This window comes from Neltuma alba, unplaced genomic scaffold, assembly GCF_004799145.2.
Source record: "Neltuma alba isolate B1F8T4 unplaced genomic scaffold, ASM479914v2 tig00011420_pilon, whole genome shotgun sequence".
Lineage (NCBI taxonomy): Eukaryota > Viridiplantae > Streptophyta > Magnoliopsida > Fabales > Fabaceae > Neltuma > Neltuma alba.
The window spans coordinates 196,588-216,321 of NW_021636104.1; the positions used below are offsets into that span (position 1 = coordinate 196,588).

General features: G+C 33.8%; 2 protein-coding genes across 2 annotated transcripts; one reads left to right on the forward strand and one right to left on the reverse strand.

The window, feature by feature from the left end:
- The first annotated feature begins 4,281 nt into the window (after window positions 1–4,281).
- On the forward strand, window positions 4,282–6,340 carry LOC114713215 (NAC domain-containing protein 100-like). The gene is made up of 4 exons (XM_028897810.1): window positions 4,282–4,537; window positions 4,629–4,846; window positions 4,945–5,222; window positions 5,325–6,340. The coding sequence occupies exons 2-4, from the start codon at window positions 4,660–4,662 to the stop codon at window positions 5,955–5,957; spliced, it is 1,098 nt and encodes a 365-aa protein (XP_028753643.1). The 5' UTR covers window positions 4,282–4,537; window positions 4,629–4,659; the 3' UTR covers window positions 5,958–6,340.
- An 8,986-nt stretch (window positions 6,341–15,326) lies between these two features.
- Window positions 15,327–18,514, reverse strand: LOC114713193 (galactoside 2-alpha-L-fucosyltransferase-like). The gene is made up of 2 exons (XM_028897779.1): window positions 18,006–18,514; window positions 15,327–16,896 (listed from the first exon to the last, which is right to left on the reverse strand). The coding sequence occupies exons 1-2, from the start codon at window positions 18,253–18,255 to the stop codon at window positions 15,455–15,457; spliced, it is 1,692 nt and encodes a 563-aa protein (XP_028753612.1). The 5' UTR covers window positions 18,256–18,514; the 3' UTR covers window positions 15,327–15,454.
- Window positions 18,515–19,734: the final 1,220 nt, after the last annotated feature.

Genomic DNA, 19,734 nt, shown 5'->3' on the forward strand with positions numbered 1-19,734 from the left:
ATATATATATTTATATAATATCAGGTTTCTTCATCAAATCAAATCTGTTTATATTAGCCTGACCTTTGCGTTAACCAAACTAGTACTATTGCTCGGGCTTCCGGGCCAATCAAATTCCTCCACGAGGTCGTCCCTTTCATTCCCTCATGCTGGGGCAGGTGAAACAGGGCCCACCTATTGCCACCTCACCTCACGTTCCCCGGCAATTTGGTCAAACCACCGATTACATTTTTGAGATTAGTGCAAGCAAGTCAGAGTTTCTGTGGCTTGAAAAGGGGCCTAATGAAGAGTTAGGGATTAGCTGTGGCTGTGATTAGCGCACTCAATTGGGTGCCGCCGCGTGTACAGGGTAGGAGGGGCTAGGGGTGGGGGCCGGCGGCAGCGTCGATTCCCTCTGCCCTGACGGTTACGTGGCGGCTTCTGGACGTTATTTATTTGTGCGGCGTGCTCCTCTTGCCTGGACGAATGAAACTCCCAGAGCACGCGTGCGTTTTGTAACAGGATCAGGATCTCCTGTCCTAATTTTCGCCACAGAAAATAAAAGGAGCCAACCACGTCGAAGTGTGTGACTGAAGTGTTACTTCTGATCTCGAGTGAAGCCATCCTTGCGCCAATTTTCTGTCTAGCGAATAATGAGGTTGTGTGTTTTATTAGAATAAAATATAACATTACTTAATTAATTCTAGCATGTTTTCATACTGTAATTATGAATGTTATATCTGGAGTTACTCTCTCGCACCATTTTAATCATGAATTTTTTTGACAAAACGTCGCAGCCTTCTTTTAACTAGCTAATCACCATATGTTCTCACGCCCTTTCATTTTTTTCAAGGAAAAAAAAAGAGAGTCAATGGCCTTACGATAGAATGGTGCGAATATTCTTCCTGTAGATTCAATTCAATTTAAAGTATTTGTTTCTTTAATTTAAAAAATTAAATAATATCATAATACTTTGACTAGAAACAAGATTACACTATTTTCAAAATTCTCCTATAAACAGGAACAAAGAAAATATCTTATCCATAAATGAAATGCATTAAAATCATAACCTTTTCTTTTTTAGGCGAAAAGATTTAATTCATTCTCGACTTATAACATATTCATACCTCAATAACACCAACAAAAAAAATGCTGAGTCATCCAACACTCTCATTTTAAGAAATTTATAAATGAAAATCACTTCCTTTTTTTGTTTGAATTGTTGGACCCGGAGGGAAATTACAAATGATTCACACTATTTTAGGTATTATATATGAACAATATGGCATTCGTTTTATATAATTCATACAGTGTATGGATTGTATGTATTGTTACCTAATTGATTATCTTTTAGATTTTGGAATCAAGCGGACGGTCAGTTTGTTTGATAGTCTTCTCTTCTTTCTTTCTTTCGAAGGTTGATGCATTTTCACCTAAATAGCTTATTGAGTATAATTATTAAATTTGCATGATTACCATATATATTATTAATATATATAAAATTGAGTTGAATTGACCTAGTTAGTATTATTGTTACATCATTCACTTAATAATTCTGTATATAGATAATTATCAACCACCCAAAAACTAAATTATAAATAAGATGTGTGCATTAATCACGCACAAAAATACAAGCCAAGTTGTTGTGACTTGAAAGGGGAAAAAAAGGCCAAGTTGTAATGTTCATTTTGCTTTATGGAGTGGACAAATTAGCTTATGAATGAAATACCAACCAATTGGCCCATTTTTTCATGTAACTTCTTCCTCACCCAACTACCTTAATGAGCATAATCCCAAAATTCTTCCATATTCTTTTATTATTTTTATTTTTATTAATCTCATGACACATCAGGTGAGCTGAATATATTTTATTCCAAATTAGAAAAATAATAACAAGATGACGCTTGAATCATAGGTCAATAATTGGTATTGGTACAAATTTATAATTGAAAGATCTAAATTTATCTGCAAGTCGAAATCTAATGTTGTCGGTGTCTGAGCTTTGAAGTTCTGCGCGTCTGTAAAAATCGCAATATACCTTAATTTTTGTGGTAATTTATTTTAATATTTTATGACCATGATTCGCATGATTGATTTAAAAAGTTTCCGTTTTTTCTTGCCGGGCCCAAATGATGAGGGTTCGACACGGTTCAGAAATAAAATTAAAGATATTTTGTTAAACCAACAATTATTAAATTAAGTGTTAAGAGACCTTTTTTTAATATAATATGCTTTGTAAGTGTTAAGAAACTAAATATCTATTTGAGCAACATCTCCGGTATATGCCCAGTAAATAAATAAAAGAAGACAGGTTTGAAAATTAAAAAAAAAATTATTTTTTTTGTAGAGATTTTAAAAAATTTTCTAATTAAGTAGCATTAAATCTATACATTTTATAAAGCTTTTAACAAAAATGAATTTCATGATTTATGATGGGATAATATAGTTTGTTATAAACTTTATATTACAAGGTCCAATATATTCTAAGGCAGATTAAGACAAGTTATATTATCTATAATTTATAAATAATGATGCTTCTGGAATTTGTTATTTATGTACTTTATTTATACGGAAATGTCTAGGAACAAGCTTGTAGGGGGTTTTAGTGTTAAGATTAGTAGTATTAAAAAAATTTTTACACTGCATGAGATAAATTTTATTTTATATATTAATCTCATATAGTATAAAATTACTTAAAACAATATACCCTAACCCTAAAAATGCGCTTATTTTAATAATGTGCTACTTTTTGTTAACCCCAAAAAAAAAAATAGTATGCGTTACTTTTTGCCGTTTTTGGTGTAGTGGCGAAAATCAAAATGGACGTGTAAGGTGAAATGGGTCATTTCGAATGGAAAAAAGCGACATAACTGATTTGAGAAATAAAAGGTGAAGGCATTTTCTAAACACTATTGGCACTCACACAACTGGATTCACAAATTTAGAAAAACGATTATAAGGTATTTTCAGCATATTTTATATAGATAAAAAAAAATTTAAAATATATTAACTCTCTATTAAAATATAATAATTTTTTAAATTCTCTCATATTTAATATACGCACCTTTCAAAAAAGATAATTACCTACATCATAATAAATGAAGAACAAAATAATACATTTACGCTAAAAATTTAATAAAGTGACTTATAAATAGGAAAAAAATACTTTCTCTCTCTGTCCTATAAATAGGACTAGAAGAGTACTCTTTTCTAAGCTCCCACTAATCGAGTACACAAAAAGCACATATTATTATTATAATTATCAATTATTAGAAATCTAGAGCTTTGCCTCCGCCGAGCAGAGAGAATATAGGTATACATAATTACTTTTTTCAATCTTAAATATAAAATTTTAATTTGTAGTACAATTTACATTATAAATTCGATCTTATATTTAGAATTAGAAATAATATTGAATTTTTAACAAAAAAGACACACACACATATGAAAGTGTAGTTAATTAAACAGAATTGGCAATATTGTGAGCCCGTTTGAAATAGTTTATAAGTAGTTTTTCAATCGTAATTTATGAACTACAAAGTAAGTGTGTGAAAAAAATTTTATCTCGACTTATATAAAATGTGTTTATAAATACTTTTAAATGTTTTTTCAAATAGGCTCTGTGTAAGATTCAGAAACCATGAAAGATCATGACAAGCACATGTGATTGTGAGATTTTTTTTGTTTTTTGACCAGCGATTATGAGACGTAGATTAAGAAGCATGTATGTGGATAGTTTATATATAATACTCCTCCGGTCTTTAATATAGGACCCAATTCTTGAGTTGGTTTTGGTTCTAAATATAAGACCCATTTCTCATATTTTTTAATTTTCTCTAAATTACCCCTATAGATATTCTCCCAACCATAATCAAGTAGAAGAGGGAGAGGGGGTATTAAGAAAGATGATTATGGTATTTTAGGAAAAATGTGTCACTTTTTTTATAATTAACTAATTTACCTAACTTTCTTAATCTAATCAAATTAGTAATGGGTCTTATATTAAGGATCGGAGGAGTATAATTTATTCAATTATCTTTTAAAATTTCAATAATTTCAAATTTGTAATATTCCTTTTCTGTATAAAATTTACGGGGAGCTATGTAGGCATTCCTTTATAGACGGAAAGTGAAACAATATAATATTAGAGAACTTGATGTTGGATAGTGAAATTACAATATAGTCATGCCTAAGTGATTGAATTTCCAAGCATGGCATTAGCCACTGGGAAAGAAAAGAGAAATTTATAATTGCGGGAAAGTTGAGAGAAGTGGGCTATAAACAACTAACCAGGTTGCGTTCAAATTCACGTTTCTTTGCATCCAAACTCGCAGTATTTAGGCAACTCTTTTTCTCTATGCTTTTTTTCTCCCATTAACATCTCCATACATCCTTCATCTCCCAAACTTTTCAGTTCCATGATCTTCGTCCTTATCCCTCCCTTTTTTCTTCCACTTTCTCTGTGTTTTCTCTTAAACCTCACTCCCAGATCGCCTATTTAAATTCCCCCGGATTTGCTCATCTCAGTTGTTCTTCAATAAGATCATCACCCTTCGAGGTTTGAACTTCTGAGTTTTAAGTTTTTAGGGGGCTACCCTTCTGAATTCATAGATTCTTTGATCGAATTCTAACTCGTGACCCTTGTGCAGCTTGAGAATTTTCGTTTTCCATAGCCCAGAAATGGAGAATGTTGTGGGGCTGTGTAAGGAAGAAGAGAAAATGAATTTGCCTCCTGGTTTTCGGTTTCATCCGACTGATGAAGAGCTTATAAGTCAGTACCTGTACAAGAAGGTCACTGATTCCAACTTCTCAGCTAGGGCCATTGGGGAGGTGGACTTGAACAGGTCTGAGCCTTGGGATTTGCCATGTAAGTTAAACAATTCAACTTTTCACAACCATCTTGTGTTTGATCTATTGCCATGTTGATTCATGTTAAAGCCCAATTGAAACAACCTTGGGGTGTAGGGAAAGCCAAAATGGGAGAAAAGGAGTGGTACTTCTTCTGCGTGAGAGACAGAAAATACCCAACTGGTTTGAGAACCAACAGGGCCACTGAAACAGGATACTGGAAAGCCACAGGGAAAGATAAAGAGATCTACAGAGGAAAATCGCTGGTTGGAATGAAGAAAACTCTGGTTTTCTACAGAGGAAGAGCACCCAAAGGAGAGAAAACCAACTGGGTCATGCACGAATACAGATTAGAGGGTAAATTCTCCGTCCACAACCTCCCTAAAACCGCGAAGGTATATTCACATGCAGTCTCTGGCTCTTTGTTCTTTTCTCTTTCTCTCGTGTCTGAATCCATTGCTAAGGGGTTATGAATTTTTATGATGCTGTTTTTGCAGAATGAGTGGGTGATATGCAGGGTTTTTCAAAAAGGTTCGAGTGGTAAGAAAACCCATATTTCTGGGATGATGAGGCTGGATTCTCTTGGGAATGAATTGGGTTCTTCTGGCTTACCTCCATTGACAGATTCGTCACCTTTCCCTGGCAACAAAACCAAACCTGTCGCAGAATCGGCTTACGTGCCCTGCTTCTCCAATCCAATCGATGCTCAGATCAGAAACAACCAAGGAGGGATCTTTGATTCCTACAGCAACTTCCCTAATTATGGGGTTTCTTCGAATCCCTCAGACACCCTTCCCAGAATCCCAATTTCTGGTTCGTTATATTCCACTCAACCACATCAAGCTCCTTCAAGTTTAGCCCTACCCAATTCTATTTATGGCCTGCAAGACCAGACCCTCCTCAGGGCCTTGCTTGAAAACCAAGAATCAAACAGGAACAATTTCAAGCCCGAGAGGGACATGGTCAGTGTGTCCCAAGAAACAGGTCTTACCACTGACATGAACCCCGAAATCTCCTCGGTCGTGTCGAATCTTGACATGAGTCGCAGAACCTTCGACAATCAGCAGCCGCAACCAACTGCCTCATCTGCAGCAATGGACTATGAAGGTTTGTGGACTTACCGAGTTTAAATTTAGGAAAGAAAGCAAGACAAAAGATGAAGAGAGGATGACAAAGAAAGAGCTCTCAGTCCAGTCGTTACCGTATATCATCTGAAATTGATCTAGCTAAGTCTATGTGCGTAGGAATAAGTACAACTGTAATGAAGTAATGATGGTGAAAACTGAAATATCCCGTCTGTTTATGTTGGCTGTAAGAAAACTTGTGAAGTAAAAACTGTTTGTGATTTGATGTTTAGAAGGATTTTTATAAATCAAGGGTTGGTTTGAAAATCATGCTAAGATTGAGACTCAGTAGTAGTACGATCCAGCTCATGCTGAAACTTGAGAGCAAGAACATTATGACTTTTCATTCTAGTAATATTTTATAGATCAAACAGTGCATTTGTGGGGACTCGAGTACAGTTTACATTTGAAAGTCTCTCCAGTTCATCTTCCATTCTTCCTCCCTCTCTCTCCGTAACACACGTGCACGCGAATCCTTTGACAGATATGTAGAAATTATTTACCAACTTATCTGCATTTTCTTCCAATAACGAAGATACCCTGTACACATCAAGCTCGCCGATTTTCTCTCTCTCTCTTTCCTTTTCGCTTTGTGTGCGCCTGTACGAAAATGAAAACGACCGCAGAGTTCATTGTCAAACTAATAATTCAAAAGTTCTCAATGAAGAAATCTGAGGCTCTGGGTATCACTGCGCCAGCATCATCGACTAATGGAAACGGAACCACATTCTCTTGAGATGTTGGTTTAGTCAGAAGCCAGTGACCTAATGTGAAACAGCTCATATACATCCATCGAGAATGACTAGTCTTGTTCAGAAATAATCAAACTTGCTTGTATAGTTCCAGTGATCAAGCTAAAACTTTGTAATCAAATCGTTGTTCAGAACTTTGTGAAGATCATGAACATCCTGGTATTTTGATTATCAGAGTTTTAAGCTGTCAGAAAACATGAAGGACAGGGAATTGATTTTAATTAATTTTGAAGAAGACGAAAAAATTGATGAAGCTGTTTGGATGTAGTGGGAAAGTTCACCCATTCATTCAAATCCCATTTTGAGGATAAATGCATTCCGTTTTAAAGGAGCAAAGCATGACATGAGAAGATAGATCCTCTTTTCTTAATTTGTCTAAAAATACGACATACGCGTCCCATTTTGCACCCCCGTGTGTGTTTGGGTTTATGGGACTTTTTTTTTAAAAAAAATTTAAAAAGTACACCTTATATGTTGCATGATAAAACCTCTCCTCAAAAGTCCAATTTCATCCTTGCACGTCTTTCATCGTAACTGTATCTGTGTGAAAGCATCACCAAACTGCGCCTCTTCTTCTCCCTTTTTTTTTTTTTTTTTTTGCCTCAAAACATTTTATTTATAAACTTTACAAATACATCTTATGTGGCAGCATTATAAACTACACCTATTTTTTCAGCAAAAAAAATTAAATAGGCCTCCTATTTTTTGTGTTATCATTTGATGTTGTTCAGACTCGGCTATGTGCAAAGAAAGTCATTAGGTGTGCTGGTAAAGAGGATAGATCAAGGAATATGGAATCTTCTTAAAAAAAAAGTAGTTAAAAGTCAAAGAAAACACTCAATAAAATTATTAGATAATATTGTGTAATCTATATAGTCAACGTCACCTAATAAGATAAGTGTTGTTGTTCTTGTAATTGTATGGATTTCTTATCAAATTCACATAAGCCTTTCATCTCTTTTTCGAATCTTAATGCAATTTTTTTTCCTAAACCAAACAATAAATTATATAAATAACATAACTCTTGAAACTAAAAAAATTACATAAGCCTTTGTTTTTTGCCAGGAAAAAAAGATTGTGTTAATTTCAAGAATAAGGGAGCGCTGGGAATAACTTCAATAAAATGCAACAGTGATTGATATAATCTACTTTACCTTTTGATTTATACTTTGATTACTTCTATTTGACCTTGAATTTGTTGTAAAATTATTATTGGGCAGTACTCGTTTTGGGTATGGTGACAAATAAATAGGCGCATAAAGGACAAATCATGAAATCAAATTTCATCATCTTGCTGGAAAATTTGAGGTCCCTTAGAAGATGGGCTACGTGGGATGTTTAATTGAAATTAGGATATAAAGCTGTGTGGAATGAGATGTAAATGAAAATATTAACCTTGATGGCCTGATTGGAAGTTGAAGGAGTCTATCCTCTGATTGGTGCATTTATGGCATAATGTTAGAAGCCCCAACCACCTTATCATCATATTAGGATTGGGGGATTAGCAGTTAGCAATTAGGCTTAGAGTTGTTAATTTTGGCAGTATTATAATATGATTAGTGGTTAATCTCTTGCTGTCTCTTTTTCAGTAATTTTGGTCACATAAACAACTTCCTTCCTTCTATTGGGCATCGTTCCACACCCTCTCAATAAAATGTTGTACGATTTGTTTATTGTATGTTTCTGTACCTGTGATATATATATATATATATCCTTTATGAAAATAATAAATATACTTTTATGAGGGTATTAAGGTAAATGAGGTAGCGAGAGGGTGACGTGGGATTGGGGAGAGAATTAGGCATTTTTAACGGTCGACAACTAAGCATGTGAGGGCCCACACTGATCCTAAGTTGATTCCTCAATCCTCACACGGTTCGGGTTTTGCTACGCTCCGAAAAGAAGCAAGACTGTATTACGTGGCACACTGCGCCACGCGTATGTGGGCCCACAACATCCCGCCATGATGTCACCAACACGTGACTGAGCCCGCCGGAGTCGTAACTCGTAAGTCGTAACTGTATATCCGAAATTCGTGACCTTCCGCGACGGGCTTGAGAAATTCTACCTCCGGTTCTAATTATAAAAATTAATTGACTAATTTAAAAATATTAAAAAAATAAATTGGGTTAGTTATTTGTTCTAAACAGGTATTATATTTTTCAAAATATCCTTACTAATCAAGTGTATTGACTAGAACTTTTATTATTAGAAGAGCTATTTTGGAAAAAAAATAAATAAATATAAAAGACAAAGTGGATTGGGGTCTTATATTTAACACCAAAATAAAAATTAAACAGAATCTTATATTAAGGACCGAGGTGGTATAATAGATGCAAAGATTTCAACTAAGAGGAAATATGATAATTAATTTAACAATCATAAAAGAAATAGAGCATAGAAAATTAGTTAGACGTAGAAATTTTTACTAACAATATGGAAGATGCAGAATTTTTTTTAAAAAATTATTTTTGATGTTATTTAATGCATACTTTAATGATCAAATAGTTTATGTTTGAGTATTAAAAGTAAATGCGAATCCAACCTATCAAATGATACGTCCTCACAATCATGTCCACGTATATATAGCTATTTGCTAGATTAACGAAGGAAAATACCCAAGCTATTATAAATTATAAATACTATGACTCAATCCAATATTAATAATCAAATACAATTTTCATGATAAATTCTTAATAATAAAAATTACTTAAATTATTTATTTATAGTAAATGAGTGTTATCCTTTTCAAAATATCTTTATTAATCATGAATTATATTTAATGAAAACTCATTAACATAAACAATCATTCTATGACTCATATGGGAGTAAAATAAATGAATATGATAAATAAAATCAAACTAGATTTTGTACCACAAATGTGCAAAACAAGGACTGTACGAGAAGTAATTATAAAATAATGAAGCAATCGTATTCGCCACGTGGAACCAGGTCATGAAAGGGGAGGGTGAATATTAATTACCGTCACGCGCGGGTAATGCAGATTATGTGACATTTTTTTAATATGGAAAGCAACCAAATATGATAAGTTAAACACAATTACGCACACTTCTAATGCCATATTAAGCAAAAGACAAAATGTATAAAAAGGAGAAACGGACGGGCATTGAAACAGAAATTCAGATATGAAATGAGATATTTTTCTCCCTTTTTCTTTCTTTCTTGTTGGGGCACCCGGCACCATCAAATTCAAAGCCTATTGTACGCATAAGCGTGCAAAAAGTCAATGTTATCCTCACTAATTTTGGTCCCATCCTCCACTTTAAAAAAAATAAATAAAACTCACTGCACTGTGATGTGGGAAGGAGACATTTTGGGGCCATTCCATATTTTGAATTATAATATTTATGACTAATGATATTTTTCTTAGTGGACTATTGATATTTTTAGGCGTGAATTCTCTTCTTTCTTTTTTTTTTTCCCCTTTTCATACGAATTCAAACTCAAAACCCTACAGTTCAACAACTAAATTCTTTGTCTATCAGTATTCTCCTGTCACCTGCACTTGCAATCAGATTCCCAGATTTTCATATATTGTGTGCTTCTAATCTTTGCAAATTCGCAGTTTTCTTTTAAAATAACCATCCAGTATTCAAAATATTGGACTTTGGCCTAAATAAAATACTACATCCAGTAAGACACAACTGACTTATTTGAACATATTAAGAAAGTTATTAAATTATTTAATTATAACATACAGTACATGATCTTTCTAAAAATTTATGTGTATCATTAGTTTATATATCAATTTATAAACAAGGCAAATTAGTTGAAGAAAAAAATGAGAAATATAATTATTTTAAAGTAATTTAGTAATTTACTTAATTTTTTTTTGGTCAGATGTAGGCAACCGTGTCTTATGCAGTATAGATTTTCTAATGCGAGGATTACGCGGCAACATATAGTTTTAGAAACCGCAAACTGAAATGCCATTATGATTTGAAATAACCATCAAAGTCACAGATATTTTTATGGGAAAATTACGTACAGGTCTCACAGAAGGCAATTTATTACTCTGAGGTTCCACGAAATGTCAAAATCACTGACAGGTCCTAAGGGACCTCAGAGTAATATTTTCGATTTGTAAAATGACATTACTGCCCCTCATATTCCAGACTCACATTTGCTCTGTCATTACGATTTACAACCTCAGCAGCGACTATTAACAACCCAATGAGAGGGCGTTAACAACTTATTTTATAGAATCATATAACTTCTACATAAGAGTAAATTATAATCAAATAGTATAATACAACAACTTTAACACTAAAATGGGAAGCTTTTTTATATTATTAAGAATTTTAACTAGATCCAATAGGATTATAGTAATATTTTAATGTGAAGATCCATTTACAACCTCAACAGCGACTATTAACAACCGATAAGAGGGCATTAACAACCTAAGTAGTATCCGTTAACAACTTACTTTATAGAATTATATAACCTCCGCATAAGAGTAAATTATAACCAAATAGTATAATACAACAACTTTAACGCTCTCTCATTGGGTTGTTAATAGTCGCTGCTAAGGTTGTAAATCGCAATGACAGAGCAAATGTGAGTCTGGAATATGAGGGGCAGTAATGTCATTTTACAAATCGAAAATATTACTCTGAGGTCCCTTGGGACCTGTCAGTGATTTTGACATTTCGTTGGATCTCAGAGTAATAAATTGCCTTCTGTGGGACCTGTATGTAATTTTCCCTATTTTTATGTGGATTCATGGGATTAGCCTTGAAGAAAATAAGGTTTTTTTTTGTTGGCATGAAACGGGTGAGGAATAAAGTAATCAAAGATTATGGAAGCAAAATATATGATGATTAATTGATTAATGGAGGAGTGGGGCATGAATGGAGCCACCGCATGTGTTGGACATTTGTCTTAAGCAGGCAAATGGTCCCTGATTTGTGGGCTTTCCTACTTCCGAAATTATTGATCGCAAAGTCACAACCTTCTATTTTTCCAATTTTTGAGAATGTGACAAATATTTGATTACAACACTTTGATGTCTTTCTTTATTTTTGTCCGTAGCTCAATAAATTAATTCATTTTCCCCATTATTATTAGGGCCTGCTTGTCTAATAGATACCCCTCCCTTGTTATTCATAAAAACAGTTTTTTGAGAATTCATTCTTTCCTTTTTATAAGAAACAAATAGCCTTTATTTAACCAATAAATTATTGGTTGAGATGATAAAGGACCGTGTAAAGAGAATAACACAATTTTTAATATAGAAAAGCACACTTGTTTTGAGGGATACAAAAAAAAGTCTTTACTCAAAATATTTATTAATATTTTCCACCTATACCTTCATTTAAAAGAAGTAATATCTCATGATTAATCAGGAACTAACCTTTTTTTTAATTTAAAATTTATAGTTTGGAACTGAATTTACCAACCTTTCTCAGTGTTGATAATCATTCGCAAATCTTGAATTCGGCCAACAAGTTATTATTAATAGCCATTCTTACTCACTCCAAAATATTTTAAAATAATTACCTCTAATTACCCATTCTATAATCAACCTCATACAAATTATCAGCATGCTTCCAATTGGTAAGAACGTAAGAACGCATCTCATTCCCCCAGAAATCCACATCAAGCAATAATCTCTAAACAGAAAAGAAAAATAATGCAGATGAGGTTAAAACAAAAAAAACAAAAAAAGAAACAGTGCTGAAAAAATTATACACCTAACTTTATAAAAAAGATGAAGGCGTGTTATTTTCAGAGGTGGGCAGATGCTTAAACAAAGTTATTTTCAGAGGTTAGTGTTAAAAGCATTATTTGTGATTATTGTACTGAAAATTAAAGTGAAATAGTAGTCTCCAATATATGTGTATGGTATGTATAGTGTTTGTGTTGAGTGAAAATTATTAGTAGTTGGTGAGCAATATTGGGAACACGCGTGGCATTTTGTATAATTACTTGCTTGCTTGGCAATTTCCTAAACGTCCTATTTAATTCTCTTTTTTAATTATTATTATTTTTGTTTTGTTTTTGACTTGGAGAAGAAATTATTCGAATTTGATACGATGTGGATGTGCCTCCCAACTTTGTGTGTGTTTCTTTCTCAGCTTTGCTTTGAACTTGACGTTGAGATATATTCTTTCTTTCATTGATTGTGATCTTTTTGGTGCTGCGTGTCAGCATTATTCTTAATTTTTTAAGTATTTGATTCTCCATCACTCCCTTGTGTGTTTATTTGTTCATTCAGACCGATCCTGGTTGGCTGGAAAACCTTTTTTAAATAATTAGATGTACTTTTCTGTATATTATATAAAATTATTGGAATTTTTAATTATTCATGACCTTAGACATGCATGATACTATTGGCAACACTTGCAAAAATAATAAAAAATATGATTCGAGTCGTGTTTAGGGAGATTGTCCTTAAGAGTTTATCTGTCTTATAAATTAGAATGAAATGCGACACTTTCGAGAATTAAACAAACTTGTCTTACGTAGAGCAGGGTGACAAAACAATAGAAATTTAAAACTCAAGAGAACAAAAAGAGAGGAGGAGAGCTCAGGAATAGAACACAACATACTCTGATCGTGCACCACACATTGTTTTTTATAGGCAGATAATATGTGATCGTTGGGCTATCATAATAATGATTAAAGATGGTTTTAATGAAAATTAAAAAAGAGATTTTTAAATAATTGATAAAGGTGAATTAAACATTTTACAACCATTGAATATGACTTGCGAAAAAAAATAAAACTGATTAATTAAGACACATAAATACTTCAACGGTTACTTTTAACAGTAAGTTATAAAGATTTATATTCTCAGCCATTTTATTAGTTCAAGTTTACATCTTGGTAGACATTAAGATTTTTCCAATCTTGAGTAATATGAGACTTCTTTTGATACAGTCACACATTAAGACTCTAATAGATACTATTCCCGGTTTTTAATATAAGAGTTACTACCTTTGGTCCTAATTATAAGACTTTGTTTGTAGACTATAGACGAGATCTTACAATTAGGGCCAGAGGTAGCAGTTGACTAGTTTGAGTAGATTAAGAAAATTAATTGTATTAGTTGTTTGTAATAAATAGATGTTATTTTTTCTAAAATATCATTGTTAATCAAATGTATTGGCTAGAACTATCACTGTTACAAGGATTATTTTATGAGAAAATGAATAAATATGAGAAATAAAGTAAATTAGAATATTATATTTAAAACCAAAATAAAAATCAAATGAACTCTCACATTAAGGACTGGAGATAATATATTCCTATAATACTATTTATAAGACATCTTCAATATGTGTTACAATAATTAAAGAAAACTTTAAATTTTATTAATGTTATTTTAAAATTAAAAAATTATTAAATTTTATCCTTATATACTTTTTAAAAAAAAAGGTCAAATAGAACAATAAATTAATAATAAAATTATATATTTATAAAATAAACTTGACAAGGTGACTTATGTTAAGGAAAAAATATTCTCTCTCTCAACTATAGGATTAAAGGAGTGGGCTGTTATATATTTTATTTAGTACATTGATTTATAAAGCTTTTAGCATAACGAATTTAAATTAGTTATATTGAACATTGTAATGTTTAAAAAAATTCTTGAATGATAATTAAAACGGGTGGCGTTGTGAAAATATGTTAACAAAGCAGGCAGAAGAACAAAAATCTAGCGACGAACTGATCAATCCATGTATGACGTGACTTGAAAACTGTTTACAATGGTTCACATGAGGGCCCAACTTTCTGGTAGGGACCATCTGACACGTGGCATGTTACTTCAAAATTTGGGCTTCAATTTTGACCCAATAAATAAACACGGCCATGCAAATGCAATTATTGGGAAGATGGAAATAAAACGCCATCTCCAAAAAATGGCAAAGGAAAAAAGGTTAAACATTGCATACAATATGTATAGTTATTTACAACCATTTTTTTAAAAAAAATTTTTGGCTATTCAATTTGTTTGGATGTTTAATTCTTTACGATAAAATTCTCCATATAATATTAAGTGGCAAATAATTGCTATAAAGTTCAAGTAACGCTCACATCTTCATCCAAGAACTTGATAGCAAAAAGTATTTTTAAAAAACTTCAAAAACATTTTATATAAACCGAAAAGACCCTTCTTTCTCAAAATACAGTACGTTGGTACTCAAATCCATTTATTACGTGGCTTGTGCCGGCTGGGCAAAACACGCATGAAAATAACACTGAAAAAAGCAATTTGCGCAATAAAATTTGTATAGCATTAAGCCTAGTTTTGACCGTCATAATCAAATAATTAACTTACACAATCATAACAACAAAAAATAACCTTAAATACCAACATCCTTAAGGGTTAAGACCCCAACTCCTGCCTTAAAATCTACTTGTTATGATTTGATTGGTAACGGTTAGGTGTATAAATATATATTAAGTGTAGAAGGCTAAGTCCCCAAATATCTCCCTTCTCTTATTTTCATCAAACAGCTTAATAGGAACAAAATTATGTCAAGTTTTATCTAACACGAATAAATGAAAAAACACAAATCCGAAGACGACGATAATCTCTAGAGAGAGGGTGCTCAAATCTGGCGGTCATCGTAGGAGCGGGGGAAAGCACACAAGAAAAAGGAATCACTCAATCCATTCCAAAATGTCGTCCCCCCAAAAAATTTCAATTTCACGTGAAAATTTGCATTCCTTTAAGCTAAGTTTTGACAGTCAACATACATAGTCATGATTCACAAATAATCTTTAATTGTCAACAACCTTAAGACCCCAACTCATATCTTCACAGTGCCTTACATGTGGAACAAGTGCACCTGTGTCAGTTCCTCTCTTGGCCTTGCAGTCATAGAAGGGAGGAGCATGGAAGCATGGCTCCATCGACATGGCACGTCGGCAAGGAGGATCCGGAGCTGTTCGATTCTCTGGCTTGTACAGTATCCATGGTTTCAAGCCTCCAAGGCCTTGAGCCACATACCCAAAGGTTGACCATGAACTAGTAACCAGCACATCAGTTAAGCTCAGGAGATACATTTCAGCCCAAGCTTTCTGGTTGTGCATCTGCTTCTCTGTTTGCTGATACCCTTCATGGCTTGGCTGGTATATGCCAACCACCTCTCCTGTCACTGTAGGATACTCCCAATACATGTCCCTCACCCTTTCAAAATATCCTGAGCTTAAAGATGTCATCAGTACTGATTTTAACTTTTTCTTTTCTAATGAACTTACGGTATCTTGATGTCTATTTACATCAGGCAAAAGATTCTCTTTCAAAGCACAGGATAAGATTTGATCCAATACATGTTGAAATGGGCCTGGCTCTGTGTCAAACACTCTAATCTGGATGCCTAATCTTTCATCAGCTTTAGCTAAATAGGCTTCATAGTACCTGGTAATAAGTCCCCATACCCTGTTGGTGGGGTGGAATAGGTATCTACCCAAGAAATGGAAGATTCTATCCTTCTTTGGAAAGAGATCATACAGTTCCTGCTCAAAAGAAGGCATCAAATACAAAGATGGGATGAAGTAATTATCTGTTTTCATGATTAACCAGGGTACTTTCTGGAGATAACTTTGATCTCCATCGCAGAAGAATAGCTTATCTTGATTATCATAATCATGGGCTAGATGAAGGTAGACATAAGATGGCACCGTGGAATTTGCTATTGAATTGTTTTTTAGCATCTTCCCATAACATTGAGCAGATTGCTGATTCAGATTGCGCATTTCGGTTGCGAGGGGAAAATCAGGAGGGAGAAACCAAGAAACATCAGGAAACGGTTCACACAAGAGATCTTTCATATCAACTCCAGGATCAACCAGTAGGACACGGTTTGTGAGTAGAGCATAAAGAAATGCAGAAGCTAAGGTCAATATCCTATTCCCTAACCCACTAAATGAAACCCAAACTACATATTTACAGCCTGAGTACCCAGAAAAATGACCAGACCTGAGCTCTTTCACTGTTTTGTTATAGGATTCAGTATAAGGTCCGCATTCTTTGTGGAGAGCTTCATATTTTCTTAACCTAGAGATCAGATAAGAAGAAGGCTTTCCTGATAGTCCTTTGCCATATATGCCTGACATATACCGGCTGAGACAAGATCTTTCATCAAATCCAGCAGCAAGAAGACCACCAAGGAGTTCATCTCTTGGCAACTCAACAGAATCAGAGAAATCTTTGTTCAAACCTAAGTCAGAAAAGAATATAATCCGTTACTTGATTCAAGTTTCCAGAAAAAGCAGTCAAGAAAACTTCTTGCACTATGGAAAATAAGACTTTCCAGAGAGACATCGGATGAGAATTATGAACAGAAATTAATCACACAATAGCAATCTCATCAGCAGCAATTGAGCTAGTTATCATTTCAGAAGGGGAGGAAAAGAGTGAAGAAGAAAATTTCAACCTTTTCTGGAAGAGGATGCTTTGATTTACTAATATAGCCATTCTTTCTCTCAGTTTTCAATATTCCCCCTTCCTTTTAATCACTGGAAGATCGAAATTAAATCCTCTTATGTGCTAAAATATCAGCATATGCAGTGCCAATGTCAATATAACATCATGTAAAACTTACAAAACCGAAGGAAGGACGTATTGGCGTTCAGAAAAATGACAACAGCAGAAAGAAGTCAGCAGACTAGCAGCTAAGCAAGTTTTATGCAGAAACTTCAAAACAAGAATCTATGTTCCGCTTTTGTAATAATTGATCCCAGTTAAACAGATATCCATGCAGGCATTTGACTGAAACAAGTAGATATTCCTTTCCATATTATAATTTAAAAGGAAACGAAAAAACTTTTGCCATTTTAGTGAGTAACCCTAAAGTCATCTTAACATGTAGATGCACATAGGAAGAGCAAAAATAAAGGAAAAGAGGTTGCCTAGACTCTTCTAAGGCACACGACAGCATAAGTTCGAGAAAAAACAAAAGCAAAAGCAAAATTAAAAATTTGTCCCATTCTACTTCCTTTCTTATTCTCTGGTTTCTGTTCCTCGAATTGGGCTAAATGGTGAAATAGCTCCATCAAAGAATATAGTTCACTGGTAGACAACTAGAACTAGAAGTGCTGATTTTCTCATTTTATTTTTTCACGAGTATGATGCATATCAGTTATAAAGAACCTTTCACCAGTATGATCCATCGGCTTATAAAGAATTAGGACGTAGAAGGCAAAAGAAGATCACGGAGTTAGAGCTGAACAGTGCATACTGATCAAAACAAGATAAACTTACAAGATTCGTAAGAGAATCAGTAATGCAACTTACAAGATAAACTTAAACACATGAATAAGCAAATACCTTCACTTTGTTTAGCTTGAGATACAACAGATGAAGATGCTTCGACGACGCCATCTGAAGGGGGGTCTCGGAGAACCACCGAAACAGAAAACAGTGCAGAGAAGAGCATCAAACAAAGCAGGAAGAACCCCATCAATCGCATCAAATTAAAACCAGATTTCTTGTCAGGATCCCTCGAATAGTTGTCGCGGCTGTCCGAATCTGAGAGCTTTTCTGCATCATCATACGGATTCCTATTGATCCTCTTCATTGTACCCAGAAATCATCATCTGGGTAATGCCCACCCAGCTCAGCTCAAACCAAATGATCGAGGTCGGGCAGATCACAGGATGGTAGTGTTGGGAATGACGAGTGAAGCCCAGACCGTACGATAGTGGTGCGCAGAGTTAGATCAGAAAGAGCGTGTCCGTGTCGGTTATAAGAACCGAGAAGCACTAAATAGTTATTACCCTTGTCCTTGCGGTTATGCCTCGCTCATGGTAAAACAACTCAGAGACACGCTCTGGAGAAGAAAAGGGAATTCACAATTTTGTTACTGTTCTTGTTTGCCCCCTTTTCCAAAGGAGGATCGCGTGGTTATGGCGGCAACCAGTGGGTGCTCTACACGTTCCCGGGTCATCTTGGGTTTTTTCGGCCTGAGGTCATCTTGGGTTGGATCTTAATATTTTATTATATATATATAGCTGGCATCCAAAGTTTGTCCATTCAATAAGTCCGCGTCTTTCCACTGGCGCAACTTTTGTATCATAGTGCTTTTTCGTATTCACAGCATGTTCGTCTCGTATTTTTGTTATATACTAGTAAATTCACATAATTATTTTGAGTCCACTATTTTATTGCGCGAGCCATGTGAATAAGGAGAGATTTAATTTTTCTTCACTAGAAACTATTGATTTACTGCCACCGGAAAAGCAATGATATTCAATGTTACCTTCGCTCAATATAGAACCCAATTTAGCATATATTACATTATCTCTTTGAAATATTTATATCTATCATTAGACTAATAAATTAGTTTGAAAATATTTTAAAATAATTTATCTAATTTTTAAAAATTTTCTAAATTAATTAATCTTGCATTAAAAAACGGCATAGCATATCCATTCAGCTACTGGATGGCCGTGGAGAGCAGAAGGTGGGAATCAGCTTTGTTGTGAAATCTATATCATTTAGATTCAGTTTTAATGATATAGATTTTCCATATTAAATTTAAATAATTAATACTCCTCTGGTCCTTAATATAGGATCCAATTATTGAGTTGGTTTTAATTCTAAATATAAGATCCACTTGTCATATTTATCAATTTTTTCTAAATTACCTTTATGAATACTCCTTCAACCATAATCAAATAGAAGAGGAAGATGGGTATTAAGAAAGATGATTATGGTATTTTAGGAAAAATGTGTCACATTTTATAATTAACTAACTTACCTAACTCCTTAATCTAATCAAATTAGTTAAATGGGTCCTATATTAAGGACCGGAGGAGTATTTGATAAATATCATGATAATCGTTGGCATCAAAACTGATCCCGGTGGCTAGTATATATTCCACTCCAACCCGTCCGGATAGCAACAAGACTGACATTAGAGATAGGATACGAATATATACACACACGTAAACAAAAAGACATTTTAGTCAAGATGGTACAAAAATGTAGATTTTGTTACGAAAATATACCAAAATTATAATATAAAGTATGTAGAAAAAAACGGAAACAAAAAGAA